At 41.2% G+C, this 17,410-nt stretch overlaps 1 protein-coding gene across 7 annotated transcripts in view; it reads left to right on the forward strand.

Annotated features, from left to right (window-relative positions):
- DNM1 (dynamin 1) overlaps positions 1–17,410 on the forward strand; it is a 207,770-nt gene that overhangs the window by 99,818 nt on the left and 90,542 nt on the right. For 6 of the 7 annotated variants that reach the window (XM_061604034.1, XM_061604032.1, XM_061604033.1 and 3 more), the window contains exon 14: positions 10,779–10,892. In XM_061604034.1, the coding sequence (XP_061460018.1) occupies positions 10,779–10,892 (114 nt within the window). Of the gene's footprint in view, positions 1–10,778; positions 10,893–11,879; positions 12,015–17,410 lie in introns of those variants that run through there. The other variant, XM_061604037.1, reaches the window with a different exon arrangement.

The following is a 17,410-nucleotide window of genomic DNA, read 5'->3' on the forward strand; positions in this document are numbered from 1 at the left end:
ACCATTGGCTACATGATTTGCAGAGTGAATTCTGTTCCGGATCATCCAGATGATTTAAAAAAAACAAACCCACTTTTCTGACAGTGTTATACTTTACATACCTGTCTCTGTATAATATATGGAGTGATAACCTTGCTGGTGGAGATAGTGGTAGTGCTGATAATAGCAATGGATTGGATCCAAACTAAGTTAGTTGCAATTAGGCTATAATTCTGTCCACACTTGCCTGGGAGTAATCAGTGGGGCTTAATTTAGCCATGGCTAACTTTTCCGAATGATTTCAAGGGGACCAAAGTGCAATGACTTAGTCTGACTCCAACATAACAACAACAATTGTGGTAGAATAACAGTTGTGGTAATTGTTGTTTCTGTTTTTATTATTTCTAAAGTTGCAAAGCACAATACAAACATTAAAAACAACACAGGCCTTGCTCACAGGCTTAGGGTTATAGAGAAATAAATTCGACTCAGAGTAGATCCATTGAAATTAATATATTTAGTCATGTCTATCCATTTTAATGAGGCTACTCTGAGTAGAACTAACCTTACAGTTGATGGGTTGTATTCAATGCTAGTCCTACTCAGAGCAGACCCTTTAAAGTTAATGGAATGACTAATTTAGGCTGGATTGTTGTAATGCCCTCTATGTGGGGCTGCCCTTGAGGTTAGTCCAGAAGCTGCAGCTGGTGCAAAATGCGGCGGGAAGACTGCTCACTGGGGCAGGGTATCGCCAACATGTACCCTGCTGCTAAAAGAATTGCACTGGCTGCCCATTTGCTACCGGGCCAAGTTTAAGGTTCTGGTTTTGGTGTACAAAGCCCTATAAAGCTTGGGATCAGGATACCTGAAAGACCGTCTTACACAATCGATCACTGTGCTCTGCAGGTGAGGGCCTCCTGCAGATACCACCTTATCAGGAGATCCATTCTGCACAACATAGGAAGCGGACCTTTAGTGTTGCAGCACCGACACTTTGGAATTCCCTCCCCTTAAATATTAGACAGGCACCATCTCTGTTACCTTTTCAGCACCTGCTTAAGGCTTTCCTCTTTCAACAAGCCTTTTAAGTAGAGACCTTGTCCCAGTCTGTGTCTGTGCTGGAGCTGCTTTTAAAGATGTTTTTAAAGAGTTTTTTTTTAAAGGATGTTTTTAAGATGTTATATGTTTTAAAATGTTTTAGAGTTTTGTCCCTTGTTTGCTGCTTTGGGCTCCTTCTGGGAGGAAGGGTGGGATAGAAATTTAGAAAATAACAAAATTAATTTAAATGGGTCTACTCTAAGTAGGACTTAGCTGAATAGAACCTTAAAGAATGATGGAGGAACAAGTTAATATACTACTACTACTAGCATCAGTTCAGTGCTGACTTATGTGGGTTCTAAAGGGAAAATCTGGGATGCTTTTAAATCTAAGTAAGTTCTTACGAGTTTTCATTACATTATTACATTTTCAGGGTGTGTTATGATGGTGTAAAGAGTTTTCCACACCACACTCCCTGTGCCATAATGGGACAAAAACAACCATTAGGGCATGTTTATACCACAGAATAGTTTCCCTCACTTCTGACAGCCAGTAGTGTAGTGGCAAATTCAGAAGTGCAGGGTCCCTTCATGATAGACACACCCCTTCTCCTCCTTTGTTTTGCTGCTGGGTTGAGAATTGGATCCCTTGTTAATGTCTTCTCCCATAATAACAGACATGCCTAGGAGCCAATAAGCATGAAAGGGGGAGGGTGTTAGCTACTGAGAAGAGTCTTCTCGGTGGCTGACTCACCTCCTTTCATTTTGATTGGCTCCAGTCAGCAAAAAAGAACAAAGAAGGATGTATGAAGACTCTTCTCACTGGCTAACACACTCCCCTTTCACACTGATTGGCTCATCAGATGCTGGAGACATAGGGACCCTGTTCCCCCAAAATTAAGGGTTCTAAGACCCCCTGAGACCCTGCTGAGGGCCCCTTAAATCATAATTATGTGAGAAGGCTATGACTCCTTTAACGGGATGTCCAGCACTGTCTTGCCAAATTATAATTATGATTATTTGAGGAAAGTCATTACGGTTAAGCTGATATAAAATCAATATAAATATCTAGCATGGATACACCCTCAAAACTACAGCTAGGGCTCTTTCTGAAGACACTATTGGCCTTTAGCCCAGGCAAGCTGCGTTCTGTGAAGCACTTGTGGGAGGCGACTCCCTGGAAGAGGTTGGGGAGGGGCTCCTGCAGATCTGTTTGTATTTCACTTTTGAGTTTTCCCAAATATATGTTTCCTTTTTGCAGCCTAGTTTCTTCCTCCTGCTCCCGCTTTCTTGAGTAATGATTTCTCCTTTCTTTGCTCCTGTCTTTGCTGCTGCTGCTGCTGTTGCTATGGCCCCCTCTTTTTGCAGGATGAGATCCTGGTGAGTAAAAAGGCCACTCGATGTGCAGTGCTAACAAGTACTAATTTAGGTGCATCTGGGGAAAGAAGGGGTCCCTCCGTCTGCTGCAGAAGGGGCAAGGAGACAGAAGTAAAATCCGGTACTTCGGTCCTGCAGAACAGGAAATTAGGAAGCAAAGGTCCTCAGATGATGAGTGTGTTATCAGCCAGCTGGCAGAGTGAAAGAAGATAGAAGAGACTTGTAGGGATATCTGGGACAAAGGGGTAGAATTCCTACTGCAGAGGAATTAAAAAGCAAACAACGTGATTGCTCCTGCCATGTCAGACATGATGGCTGTGGGTTCACTGGTAGTTTCTGCAGCAAGCAAATAATACTGTGCACAACATGCCTGCTTCTTTAAACAGCTTCAAGGAGCCCTGACTAGCAGCTTTTCCATACGTGGTGTTTAAAGATACCATGAGTAGACTTCAGGCCAGTAAGTAGGGATGTGGAAGATACTCAATTCGGTTCGTACTTAAAACCAAATCTATCAAATTCACACTTTCCGAAACAATATGGGAACCAAAACATAGCTGTCCTTTGAAATTTGCACTTTTCCAGTGCAGTTTTCTCCAAGAAAAATGCATACTTTAGGGGAAAGCTGACATAAAAATGAATATATGAGTGAAAATAATATACAGAAATGCGTTATGTTAGGAAAGCAGAACCAGATTGCAAACCTGTGGCTCAGGGATCCTCTGCATCCAGTGATGCCATAGAGCATCTTTGTTTGTTGCTGTCACTACACAATTGGGAGTCAGAAAACATTGCCAGTTTACAGGTATGACACTCGCATCACACGGTCACAGTGTTTGCAAGGGGAAAATAGTTGTAACACCATTGTGCCGCCCATTAACAGTCATGTCTGCTGCATAAAATATACTGTCACCTTCGCATCCAAACTACAGAAACACAAGCATGTGGCAATCCTGTCAGAAAAGGATTTAAAGTACCCAAAGGACTTATGGGTAGGGAGTGCTGGACCCCACAGTTCCATTACCTTTCCTTTCCACACTTGAGCTCACTTCTGGTAACAGAGCCTGGGTGTAGGGGGAAATGGGCTTTCAGGGCATAACTGCAGCAGTATAAATGCTGGGTGAGGAGAGGGTACAGCCACCCTTGCCTACCTGCTCCCTTGGGCACACACATACAACTGCCTGCCTTAAAGGTAATGAGTGATAATGTCACAGAATCCTAGAACAGCAGCGTTGGAAGGGGCCTGTGAGGCCATCCAGTCCAACCCCCGGCTCAATGCAGGAACCCAACTTAAAGCATACCCGACAGGTGGCTGTCCAGCTGGCTCTTGAATGCCTCCAGTGTTGAAGAACCCACCACCTCCCTAGGCCATTGGTTCCATTGCTGTACTGCTCTAAAGTTGAGGAAGCATTTCCTGATGTTCAGCTGAAATCTGGCTTCCTGTAACTTGAGCCAATTATTCCGCATCCTGCACTCAGTCCTTGATAAGTGTATCTGGGACACGTGTTTGCAAATGCAATTATGGCTTTGGAATAATAGAATCATAGAATGGTAGAGTCACAATGGGCCTGTAAGCCATCGAGTCCAACCCACTGTGCAATGCAGGAATCCAGCTTAAAGCATGCCCAACAGGTGGCTGTCCAGCTGCCTCTCGAACGTCTGCAGCGTTGTATTTGAAATCATGACTCTGCTTGCGATCCCATGTAGTCAGTTGTATGAGATGGGTCGGGGGCATCCTCTGGATTGTTAGAATGCTGTTTCTAAAAGTTAGGCCTGGACATCTGGACGCTTGCCACGCTGTACATTCCAGGCACGTATGGTGGCTCAACATCGCTCCGAGTTTTGCTGCCTGCCTTAGACTGCAAAATTAACAGGAGAGTTGTCAAATGCCTAGCAGGCTGGAACGCGTAGTTACAGAAGCTGTAAGTTGTACTGGTCTCCTATGGGAAAAAAGGTAATTAATTCCAATTGTAGAATTTGGGTTTTCTGGTTAGAGAATTCCAGACTTCTTGTGGCCATTTCTGTCTGGGGTTTGGTGCAGAGGCTATGGCACATTGCTTTCTGTGCATCTAACCCTGTATGTGCTTGTATAGCAGCTATGTGTGTCCCTCAGCTACTGTAGTGGCAAATCCAGAAGTGCAGGGTCCCTTCATGATAGTCACATCCATGCCCCCCCCTTTTACTGCTGGATTGAGATCCTTGTTAATGCCTTCTCCCACAACAACAAATGCCCCTAGCAGCTAATAAGTGTAAAAGGGAAGAGTGTTAGCCACTGAGAAGAGTCATCTCAGTGGCTGACTCACTTCCTTTCACTCCGATTGGCTCCAGTCAGTAGGAAAGGACAAAGAAGTGTGTTGGAAGACTCAGTGGCTAACACACTCCCCTTTCATGCTGATTCCCTTGTAGAATGCTGGAGACATAGAGACCCTGATAGGACCCTGCTCCTAAAAACATAAGAGGTCTATGCTCTCTTGGGACCCTGGATGACTACACCCCTGCTCAACAGTTTACATGGCAGAAGAGGGCTTTAATTGGGCCAACTCAGAAAGGAAGAGAAGGAACCTGCTTTCTACAATTCTTGCAACAATGCACCCTACTAAAAGCAGGCTTTGCAGTTATGCACTAGACTGTGAACATGGCAAATCCCACTGCTGATGTAAAGTACGAGGCTATGTGCAGGGACTTCAGGCAAAGATGCTAGGCATGTCTACATCAAGTCACGCAAAATTGCAAGTGTTCAGGAGCTTGCCACTAACACACTTAAAAAAACATTTTAATATATGCTAACATACAAAAATGTTGTTTGTATGTGTTTTCTTAATTTTTAAAAAATGTGTAGAGTCATAAATATGAAGAAGCAGAAGCTTTGACTTGCCTGGTAATAAGTTTAACTAGATGACACATGGTTTGACAGGACTTACTGAAATGGTACAGGGAAGAACTAGGTGCTTAGATGAACTAGGCCTTCAGGTTAATTATGAGAATATTCTATGGTTCCAGTATCTCCCATTAAGAGACTTTATTTTAACCAGCGTAAGAAATGACTCTTTAAAAACCACCATGACCTACGTGTGAAATTATTAGGAGTCTGTTGTGCATATACTCCAGTTTATTAGAACTAATAGATAGGACAGGAAATAATTTTAAATTAAAATGAGGAACGATGACCAGCATGGATTCCCCATAAAGGACATCTAGATCCAAATCTTCACAAGCATTACAAAAAGTACCCTTCTGTGTTGGCCTGAACGAGAGCCAGTGCAAGCTCATGTACTGCTGATACTTTATTCCACAAGTAAGTTAAATAACAGTGACCACACTTTATCTTGATAATTTTTATGTTATAGCCAGTTTATACATGTATGAAGGATTTTCCCCAAATACGTGATTGGGAGCAAGGGTAGAGGGGAAATTTGCATAATTAAAGTTTAACTGTGAAAAATCTTTTAATCCAATAGCCGTGCAATCCTAAACTATATGCATGTGGGAGGTAGGGTGGAATCTGAAGATGGGTTAACTGCCCATCCAGAGCCCTGCTGGGCTCTGACTGGCAGGGCAGATATGAAGTCAAAGGAGCACTTTTGAATTCCTCTGCCTGTTTAGCTTTCCTTCTTCTTTGTTAAACAGTTTCCCTCCCATTGGGAGAAATTTAGGGTAGAAACACACTCACTGTTCTGCCAGTTCCGGTGCGTCTCCACCTCCCTTTTCTGAAAATGGGGGCATAGGACGCTAGTCAAATCCCACCCCTTTTTACTGTAAAACCTGGTGGGAGCAGCTTGAGTGCTTTTTAAAAAATCAGCTTAAAAGAGATTTCAAAACTGATCGGCAGATCAGCCCATTCTCCCTCTAGGTGTGGCTAATGGAAACTCTTTGCTGTAGGCAACTAGCATGCTCACAGCCTTAGACCAGCTTAGGAGCTGCTCTAAATCTTTCCCCAATTTGGGGGGGGAGATGTTGGGGAACCAGAATTATTTTTATCCTTTGGATTTAAGCCATTTGTAAGTCCTTCCCAGATGTTTCCATGGCAGCAGGAAAGGGGGAGCCAGCATCAAATCTCTCTCTCTGACATCAAAGCTCTGTCTCTGATGTTGTACAGGGAGATCCAGTCCTATGGTCCCTGGGATGCCTCCCAGAGGCCATAGGATTACATCCTAAATCTCTTATTGGTAGGGATGTGTTCAAATTTTGCAAAATTTGAATTTGACACTGGATTTCCTATTTATTTGCTTTGTTTTGTCCTCACAGATCTTTTTTTTTCTAGCAGTTTTCTGTGGCTGAAGTGGATTTTTTTTAAAAAAAATTGCCTCAAAATATTGATATCAATATTGATATCAATATTTCCCTCAAAATATCAATATTAATATTGATATTTCCCTCAAAATATGTTTACTGATATTTTGAGGGAAATATTGATATAAAAACATCTATGAAAAACCAATATTTAAAAAATATCAATATTAATATTGATATTTTTGTGGGAGGGAAACAAATCTGTATTTATCGTAAATAGCAAAGATTGATCCCTTATGAAGTGGTACTAGAAGGAAGTCTGACAGAGCGAAAATTGAACCGGCACCAAAATGCAGATCCTAACCCTACTTATGGGAGCATATGGAAAATTCTATTTAAAAACTACGTCAAACTCTTAATATGCTGCGTAACTGCAGCAAAAATGATTGCTCCCAAATGAGGTTCATCAATGGTTCCTGCCTTTAAAGAACAGTTACATAACATTTGGAAAATCATTGAGATACCAACACTAATGGAGACTGAAGAGTTAAGGAAAGGAAGGAAGGAGGGTAAATATTTGAGTTAAGTTGGTTATCTTTTAGTGATCTTTGTAAATAATGGTACAGTCTTGATTTAAGTAAGTGATTTGCGATAGCTATATATGTTGAACATTTTCACATGCCTTTGTTTCCAATGAAGTTTTCTTTTCTATAATGTTGCCTCCCATTCATATGTTAATATTTAATTTGTTTTTGAACATAATTGTAATGTATAAATTAGTGGAAATCAAGAATAAGCATTTAAAAACAGATGGTGGCAAACAAGAAGGAGGAAAATAATAAGAAGAGAAAGAAATGGGAGGCGAAAGAATGGATGATGACCGTGGGATAGTTTGGTCCCCTTGCAGCAGTAGCCATCAAAGCAGGAGGAACTCTTCCATTAACTATAGTTTTGCATTTTATCTGAACCAGGAAACTATAGCTCTCAGCCTCAAAACAAGCCAGGATCATAAGCCAACCTCAAACTATGGCTTCTTATGTAATAAGTTTCAAGTTTCAAGTTTATTGGATTGCGAGGCCGAAGGCCTATAGCATTGCAAAAAGCATAAGCGATCAAATTACAAAATTTTAAAACCATACAATCAAGACAATAATAATAAGAGCACCGGGAATAAAATTAAGAATAAGTATAAATTGACTCCGTTACTATCTAAAGGTAAAGCACTGAGCATTTGTAATTTTTTTAAATTGGCCCTTAAGTTGCGAGCAGCTATGGAAAACAGCGAAACGTTATATGTTACCTCAGGGTTAAAGTCAGACATTAAAATTTTTATTTTCTCCTCAATTGTATTCATCCGATTATTATCAATCCAATTCCTGAGGAATCTATATCGTGGGTTATTATAGAGTGGGCAAAAGAACAGTATGTGAGGAAGATCTTCCGACACAAGGGATCCACAGAGACATAGCCTTTGGTCTTTGGGAACTTCAGAAAACCTGCCCTCTCTGTCAGCATTTGGCAAAGTAAAAAAACGTAACGCTGTAAAAGCGTGTCGCAAGGCCAATGGGAGAGGGGATATAAGATAAAGTGAACATTGGGAGTCTAACTTAAACCTCCAGAACCAAGGGGCAACCTTTGAGTTAATAAGAGATAATCTATCAATTTTTATGTAATAAACTGCGATAGGATTGCCCAAATGCAGCCCATGAGTTTAGGAAGAACCCAAATGCACCCAAAAATTCTCTTTATTCAGTGCCTTTAAGAGGCATACTTATAACTTTACTTAGATTTACTTAGATACTCTAGAAATCTGCATTATTTTAAAGTGAAGATTTCTTGAATTCTAGATTCTGTTCTAGGTATTTGCAGAGTAGCTATAGTTTAGAACTGCTATAGTAGCCCATGGACAAGAGTAGACTTCCAAAACAATTTTATCCTTCCTGCTCACTCCCTGGCAACCCTACCAAATTTTAAACAAGGTCTGATAAAAAATGTGGGAGTTTTATTTTATGGAAAAAATCGCTTGCAAAAGTAAGAAAAATTTGGCTCTCTAATGTTGAGGTTGTCTTTGAGTGAGTTTTGGGTATCTAAGCACTATACCTTTATTATAAAGCATGACCAGCTATTGGGGGGTTGGTTTATGTGGCAAAATACAGCACCTGGCAAACAAGAATACAGAATCTTCAAGAACACAGAAGGTGGATATCTAGAGTGGCCTATTATGCATTATAAAAAAAAAAGATGACAAAAGAGGATATAAGTTTGCAAAACAAAACTCTGCATAAAATGGCAATTTGCACAAATTTACATATGGTGCTTTATATGTATACATGCAAATTTAGAATTAATTTATTTTATTTAAAATAGAAATACAATCGATATCACCATAATGGGGTAGACACCAGGTGCGTTGTCAATTGTTTCCTGACCAGGTGCTGCTAACTGTTGATGGCCAACTTTAAACAGCCCTCAAATAGAGAGCATTTGCAAACAGAGGACTGTCCTCTGATAGCTTTTAGAAATAGATGACTGTCCTCTGTAAAGTAGGACTCATATTCATTCTGTGAACATCTCTGTCTTAGAATGGCTCAGTTCACACATAATAGTAAACCATATTCAATGGGCAGACAGCTCCTGCTTCACTTCTTCAGTAGTACAACAACACACAATCCTTGGTTTAGCATTATAGCCTGGGATTATGGTCTCTTTTACTCAAACAAACCTTGAGTTTACATCATGGTTGTTTAGAGTGAAGCAAATGAGAGGAAACAAGAGCCATCTGCATGCTGATGGTAAACCATTAACTGTGGCTTAATGTGATGTGCAGACACTGCCATAGTCTCACATTAATGCAGATAAACATGTTGATAGCAGTGTTGGTCTTGCAGAATGAGAGGCAGATGCAGTTATCTTTAAATCAGTTGTTTAGCAGTTTTAGAAGGCTTCATAATATTCTACACAGTGTTCCTCGTGGGACGTAGATGGTTTGCCTTAAAAGATATTTTAGAATGCAATTTCATATAGACTGATTGTTTCTTGGTGTAGTGATTGTAAAGTATACATGTTCTGTTCTCTTATTAGTCTCTTTCCTTCTCACACATATACACACATTTTAAACCCAGGAGATGAATTCCAGATGCACCTTTAGATACTCACTGTTGTTGTTTTTATGCTATTAACTCTTTTCTTGTCTGCAACCCTTTTTTCTTTGTTTTAATCTGCTCAATCCTTACTATGCAATGGTGTCTAAACATGGCTGGGTGTAGGGCAGTTTTTATTTTTTAAAAAGGCCATGCCAAAGTTCTGTGCTTCACAGTATTCTGAATTATTCAGTTTGGTGAGGCATGGAGATTTGCAGGTTTTTACATAATTTATTCATGTGAAGGAGAGCTGCATGTGACCCCAAAACCGCATCTGATGATCACAGAAAATGCTGCTCTGACTTCTGAGATTTCACTGGATATCGCCTACACATTTTTCAAATCTATTTGGGTAATCATTCGAGGTAGAAACGTGCTTTAACACAGTGAATGCTGAGTGTTTTCTTCTGCTCTTGTGCTGAATTACAGAGAACACAGAGCCCTGTTGTCCCTACCATCAAGTGATGGACAAACTGGGTTGCCAGATGCCCCTTGCTTTTAAGACACTTCTCTTATTCTAGAACATCATAGCCCTTTGAGAACATGTCCTGGTCTGCGTAATGTATTTTAAAAACGATCGTGCAACCCAGGTAAACTTCCCCTTAGCCGTGCTGAATTGGCATATTCCTGAGTTCCACTTTCTGACTTCAGACTTGGACTGCCTGCCATGATTTGGTTTCCTATGACTGGCAAAAGAATCTGAGGTTTTCATGCTCTTCACTGCAGCTCTATAGCCCTCTCCCCAAGAGCCTTATCCATGTGTCCTTGGCAGATATATATGACCTAAGATAAGCACGTTTTTGCCTACTTCCTTGCTTTCTTTGTCTGGCCTTTCTTCTGCTTTGAAGCAGGTCCCAGCTTGCTGGTCTAGGCTCATCCTCCATGGAGGATGCCCAAGCAGCTGACGGGACAGTTATGCTGTTTGATACGCTGCTGTGTTTGTGTGCAGTGACATTCCCTACTTACCTGCCAAGTCAACTCCTGGCACATGTAACAACGATACATTTTTATAACGTAGGTGATCCGCAAGGGTTGGCTCACCATCAACAACATTGGCATCATGAAGGGCGGCTCCAAAGAGTATTGGTTTGTCCTGACAGCCGAGAACCTCTCGTGGTACAAGGATGACGAGGTAAGGGCTCTCGGAGCTGGTGATTTCTGTAGCTTCAGAACAACTTATTGCTATCAAAGGACTTCACCTTTTATGATGGCTTATTGTTTAGCTGTACTGTGTGATATATTTTTCTATTTTATTGTCAGGTGGAGTTGGTTTTCTATCCTTGGCATCTCCAGGTAGGGCTGGGAGAGATTTCCTGCCTGAAAACCTGGAGAGCTGCTTCCAGTCAGTGTAGACAGTATTGAGCTAGGTGGACCTGTGGTCTGACTGGTTGGCCACTGTGAGAACAGGATGCTGGACTACATGGGCCACTGGCCTGATCCAGCAGGCTCTTCTTATGTTCTTATGACTGAGTATAAGGCAGCTTCTTCTGTTTCCATGTTCCATAGAATTCAGCTGTACCATAGATTATTCTAGCTTATCTGAGCCGTCCAATCCTATGAGTTTACCCTAAGCGCCTCTCTGCCTGCCATGTTGCCCCAAATCAGTCCACAGGTCAAACATGATAAATCTTGAGTTCAGTTTTTGAAATTATGTGGTGAAGCCAGTCTTTGCTTGATTTTACTATGTGGTTGGTTGTGTGAATATACCTCCAAACTTCCTCTCGCTAATCTACTTCTGGAAGCATTGCCAACTTGCAATTTGGAGTTGTGTTATAATAGTTGCATGTCAAATTTCCCACATAGTAATTGACTTCAGCACATCAGGAGTGAGCTGGAAAATGGACATGCAAATCATATCAGGATAGGAGGAAGAATCCACTGGCATAAAATTATTAGGCCTAGCAACTGAGTTTTTGAAGGGCACAGGACTGGGAGCCAGAACTCTCTCCCTCACTCTCTCACTAATGTGCTCACATATCCATCTCTCCCCTCCTTTAATCTGACTCCTAGATATTCTCACAGTTAATTTTTTTAAAACATTTTTGGCTTGCTGCTCATACAATGTCCCCCCCCCAAAAGTATATATTGTTATTTTTGAATTATTTGTTTCTTGTTCTAGGGGGTGCTTCAATCACCTTCAGAGGTATCGCCATGTACAAAAGTTGGATATCTATCTGTTGATTGATAAAAAATATAGATACACACACACACACTAGGGTTGCCAGGTTCATGGCCTGAGACTGATCCTGTATCTTTAGGAGACGAGAAAGCCAGCCAAGTGCAGGTGTTCTTGCAACTCTGTAATGGGAAAAAACACAAGCTGGAATTCTCCCTCCCCCCTGCACAACTTTTAAAGATACAGAAGACCTCTTGGTTGCCATGCCCAGCCTCCAAGAGGTCTTCTGTATCTTTAAAGTTGTGCAGGGAGAAGGGAGAATTCCTCCACCTTGTGGTTTTTCCCATTATAGAGTTGCAAGAACACCTGCACTTGGCTCTTCCTCTTCTCCTAAAGATACAGGATCAGTCTCAGGGACTGAACCTGGCAACTCTAACACACACACACACACAACTTGGGACATAGATACTTGAAAGAGTGTCTGCCCCATATCAGTGGGCCCATTTTAAGATGTTCAGAGGCAATCCTCCTTCGCATGTTGTCACTGGTTAGAAGGTTTGTTGTGCAGTGATGTGGGAAAGGGGTGGTAGTGCCCCATTTATGAAATGCTTTCCCCTCTGAGATTCAGTTGGCACTGAATCTTGCCTCATTTTGGCACCTGCTTAAAACATATTTATGTGCCCCGGCATTTGTGGTTTGCTATTTTTTGCTAGCCTATAGAAGAAATATGCTCTGCAACTTTACAGTCGTTTTATGATTGTATGTTAATTGTAATGTTTTTATCTGCTCCAGTTGTTTTATGAATTGTACTATTTTAATTTGGTTAAGTTTTATGTCACTCCAGCCCGCCCAGGGATTGGTAGATGAAGGGTGGGCTAGAAGTATTTTAAAAATGAAATAAAATAAATACAGTTATATTTATACACATGAATGGATGATGGATATGCATAGACATCCGCAGATGCATCATCCAAGGTTGGAAGTGGCGGGTGTATTTCATGCTTACAAAATGTTCTGAATCTTTACCAAGGAAAAGGATTGTTCTTAATGAGCCATAATGGCTCTTTTTGCGTGGCAAATTCCCTAGCCAGAGCCTGTCTAATAAATCAGATTGGAATGTGTAGAAAATAAATCAGACTCTAACAAGGATTTCCTCTGTCCAGCCTAAGTTTTTTCGTGGGGGGAACCAGACTGAGGGTTCCATTTACTATAAAGACTTCATTTCCTGCTAGCAGGGATTGAAATAACAGTCCTTCAAATAGGTTACCTTTCTACCTCTGTCTGCTTCATTTGTGTGGTTCTAGGCATCACAGTTCAAGAAAATACTATCAAATCAGAAACGGTTCCAAGGTCAACTGAAAGGGTGGTAAAGGACTATAATGACAGTTTTAAGAAGAAGAAGCTCCAGGTGCTCTTGGATGAGACCGATTATCTGGATCCGTTTCAATCCGGTTTTAGGCCTGGTTTTGGCACTGAAACAGCCTTGGTCGCCCTGTATGATGACCTTTGTCGGGAGAGGGACAGAGGGAGTGTGACTCTGTTGATTCTCCTTGATCTCTCAGCGGCGTTTGATACCATCGACCATGGTATCCTTCTGGGGAGACTCGCGGAGTTGGGAGTTGGAGGCACTGCTTGGCAGTGGTTCCGCTCCTACTTGGCGGATCGTCACCAGAAGGTAGTACTTGGGGAACATTGCTCGACACCTTGGACTCTCCATTGTGGAGTCCCTCAGGGGTCGGTTTTGTCCCCCATGCTTTTTAACATCTACATGCAGCCTCTGGGTGCCGTCATCAGGAGTTTTGGAGTGCGTTGCCACCAGTACGGTGATGACACGCAGCTCTATTTCTCCTTTTCATCTTCTACAGGTGAGTCTGTGGATGTGCTGAATCACTGCCTGACCGCGATAATGGACTGGATGAAAGCTAATAAACTGAGACTCAATCCAGACAAGACTGAGACACTGTTGGTGAATGCCTTCCCTGCCCAGATGGTGGATGCTTACCCTGTTCTAGATGGGGTTACACTCCTCTTGAAGGAACAGGTTCATAGTCTTGGGGTTCTTTTCGATCCTTCCTTGTCTCTGGAGGCGCAAGTGGCCACGGTGGCAAGGAATGCATTCTACCACCTTCGGTTGGTAGCCCAGCTACGCCCCTATCTGGACAGGGATGACCTCGCCTCAGTTGTTCATGCTCTGGTAACTTCTAGGTTGGATTACTGTAATGCGCTCTACGTAGGGCTGCCCTTGAAGACAGTTTGGAAGCTTCAGCTAGTGCAAAACGCAGCAGCCAGACTGCTGACGAGGACCAGCCGGTCAGCGCATATAACACCTGTTCTGGCCCGTTTGCACTGGCTACCTATTTGCTTCCGAGCCAGATTCAAGGTGCTGGTTTTGACCTATAAAGCCTTACACGGCGTGGGACCGCAGTATCTTGTGGAACGCCTCTCCCGCTATGAACCGACCCGGTCACTTCGCTCAGCGTCTAAGGCCCTCCTCCGGGTACCAACCCATCGGGAAGCCCGGAGGACAGTTACTCGATCTAGGGCCTTTTCTGTAGTGGCCCCCGAATTGTGGAATAGCCTCCCCGAAGAAATACGCCTGGCGCCGACGCTTCTATCTTTTCGGCGCCAGGTTAAGACCTGGCTATGCTCCCAGGCATTTTAAAGCGTTTAATGTTACAATTTTAAATCTCTTTGTTTTAGTTTATTTATTGTGATATTTTGTATTTCTGTACTTTTAATCTTTTGTACACCGCCCAGAGAGCTATTCGCTATGGGCGGTTTAAAAATGAAATAAAATAAATAAATAAATAAATAAATAAAGGCAGTTTAGCCCAGAGAAGATAAAAACTGGAGGATGTGTTAATGGTTTTAATGTCAGGAGGGAGGGAGAAATTTGATTCAGTTCACATTTAAACATGAACCTCCTTAATGTGCAGTTTCCGGAATAATGTGAAAACTTTTCCGAATTTCTCCAACCAAGTAACTGTAGAAAAGTATGCATAAAATGCATATATTACTGAAATGCATTATAACAGGGGAAAGGGCTGATGAATTTTCATGAGGACTTTAAAAATTGCAAACTAATGTGGACATTCGGAGAACGGAACTTAGGGTTACATCCAATTTTCATCTTACTCAGAATTAGAGATGGGGGAGAAATCTGTTGCATTTGCATTTCAAGCTGAATATGTCAAATTCACAGTTTCCAATACGAGAACCGAAACACAGCCATCCTTCAAAATTGTCACTTATTTGAATTTTGCAGTGCAGTTTGCCAACTAACCAATGTTTACAAAAACATGTATTATTATTTTATTATTTGTTAAATTTTTATACCGCCCCACTAGCATAGCTCTCTGGGCGGTGTACAACAAAGAATACAAATATATAAATAAAATCCCATAATAAAATACAACAAAAATATGTTAGGGGAAAACGTGCATAAAAATGAATATATGGATGAAAATAACATGACAATGCCTTATACAAGAAGAAATGGCTTGCAAAAATGTGTACTTTAGTCAAATAGTGACATGTATTTATGAGAGATTTGCACTAAATTGGAGAATTTTCATAAGGATTTTTTTAAAAAAGAAAGGCTGCAAATTGTTGCAGAAATGTGGAGAACCAAATTAAATATTGAAAAAAATGAGAAACTGGGAGAACAGAAATTGACAGAACTTTCCATCCCTACAGTTGATCTGTTGAAATTGATGGACATGACTAACTGAGGTTCATTAATTTAAATGAATCTACTCTGAGTAAAATGTAGCTGGATACAGTCCTTAAGACTGAGAAAATGAGATATGGAGAGAAACCAAATTAGACAGATGTGCCTATCGCTATTTAAATAAATGTAAAAGTGTGTCAGAAAACACCTGGAGGCACGTGTTCACTCTAGCCACAAGGATAAGAAAGGAAAAATGGGGGGACTGTGCTTAGATTCTTGCATCAAGCAGGGGGTTGGATATGATGGCCTTACAGGTCCCTTCCAACTCTAACATTCTATGATTCTATGACTACTGGAAGGCAGAGTGGGAGCCTATCAAACAATCAGGCAAAGTGTCCCTGAACTGCCTTTTACTCTTTGCACAGTACTCCCCATAAGCCCCAGTTAGGGATGGAAACATCTGTCAATTTCAATTCTCCCAGTTTCTCATTTTTTCAATCTTAAATTCAGTTCTTCACATTTCTGCAGCGAGTTGACATTGGAAAAAAACCCTTCCTGAAAATTCTTCAGCATTTCAGTGTGAATTGTTCTTAATATGCAGTTTTGCAAGGAATTTCTCCTAATATAATGCATCTTTGTATGTTCTTTTAACGAATATATTCATTTTTATGCATTCTTTCCCCTAATATATGTATTTTTGCAAACTTTGGTTGGTTGGAGAACTGCATTGCAAGATTGGGATGTGTGAATTTTGAAGGATTATTATTATTATTATTATTTATTAAATTTTTATACCGCCCCATAGCCGAAGCTCTCTATTTCGGTTTTCATACCGTTTTGGAAAGTGCAAATATGATAGATTCAGCTTTAAATGTGAAAATCAAATCGAATTCCCCCCCATCCCTAGCCCCCCAGTCTTGTTCCAGTCGTACACCAACACATCCACTGCACCATATAGTGGGAAGTAAAGAAATAAACATGTTGCATGGTGAAAGCCTAGCCTCTGTCTGCCTGAGTAATTTTGTTTTCTGTTATACTTGATCATCTGTATATTCCAGAACAGGAAAGACACATAATTTTTTTAAATGGCGGAGCATGTCACGGAGTGCAGTGGCCTGGTTGTGGTTCGCCACTTTTTTGTTGTTTAAAAAAAACTATGACTTGAGTGGTCCAGCACTGGTGTTGTGGTGAGAGAAGGTACATAATCACCCATGGGATGAAAAAGGAAGTTTATAAAAAGTGCTGGCATTGGGGAGGGGAGATGTGTTTTTTGCTCCTGTTGACATCCAAAAATATTTCCAATAAGTGCTAGTGACACTTAAGCAGCCACTGAGGTGTGGTTGAGCGGGGAGTGTTGCAATCTTCCCAGGTACAAATTATTGTCTTTTCAGTGCTCAGAGAATGCAATATCTTTGCAGTTAATGTTATATCGTTCAGATCTTGAGAGGATCTCTGTGCTTTTAAAAAGTTAGAAGTTTACCCAGCATGCCTTTTTCCTAGCAAAATGCTGTGATGACAACCACACCTAGCAGAATTTCCCCTTCTGTTAAGGTAGGGATCACCATCCCCAGCAAGTAGCCCAGAATCCGAGCTTCCTTTCTTTTTTTTAAGTCTCTAGCCCTCCTAGAAAGAAAGTTGTGGAACAAAATGTGCAGGTACCCTTCTAAGCAATTTAGTTTAGTTTTTAGTTTTAATTTATTTATACCCCGCCTTTCGCCCAAAGGCCCTCAAGGCAGTTTACAAAGAAAAATAAACACAAGTATAAAAATACAATAAAAATGCAATAAAAACAATACAATTTACAAAAATTAAATAACAAATGATATTATCTTTATCGGCACCGCCAGGAAAGAGGAGGTGGTAT

This window comes from Rhineura floridana, chromosome 20, assembly GCF_030035675.1.
Source record: "Rhineura floridana isolate rRhiFlo1 chromosome 20, rRhiFlo1.hap2, whole genome shotgun sequence".
Taxonomy (NCBI): domain Eukaryota; kingdom Metazoa; phylum Chordata; class Lepidosauria; order Squamata; family Rhineuridae; genus Rhineura; species Rhineura floridana.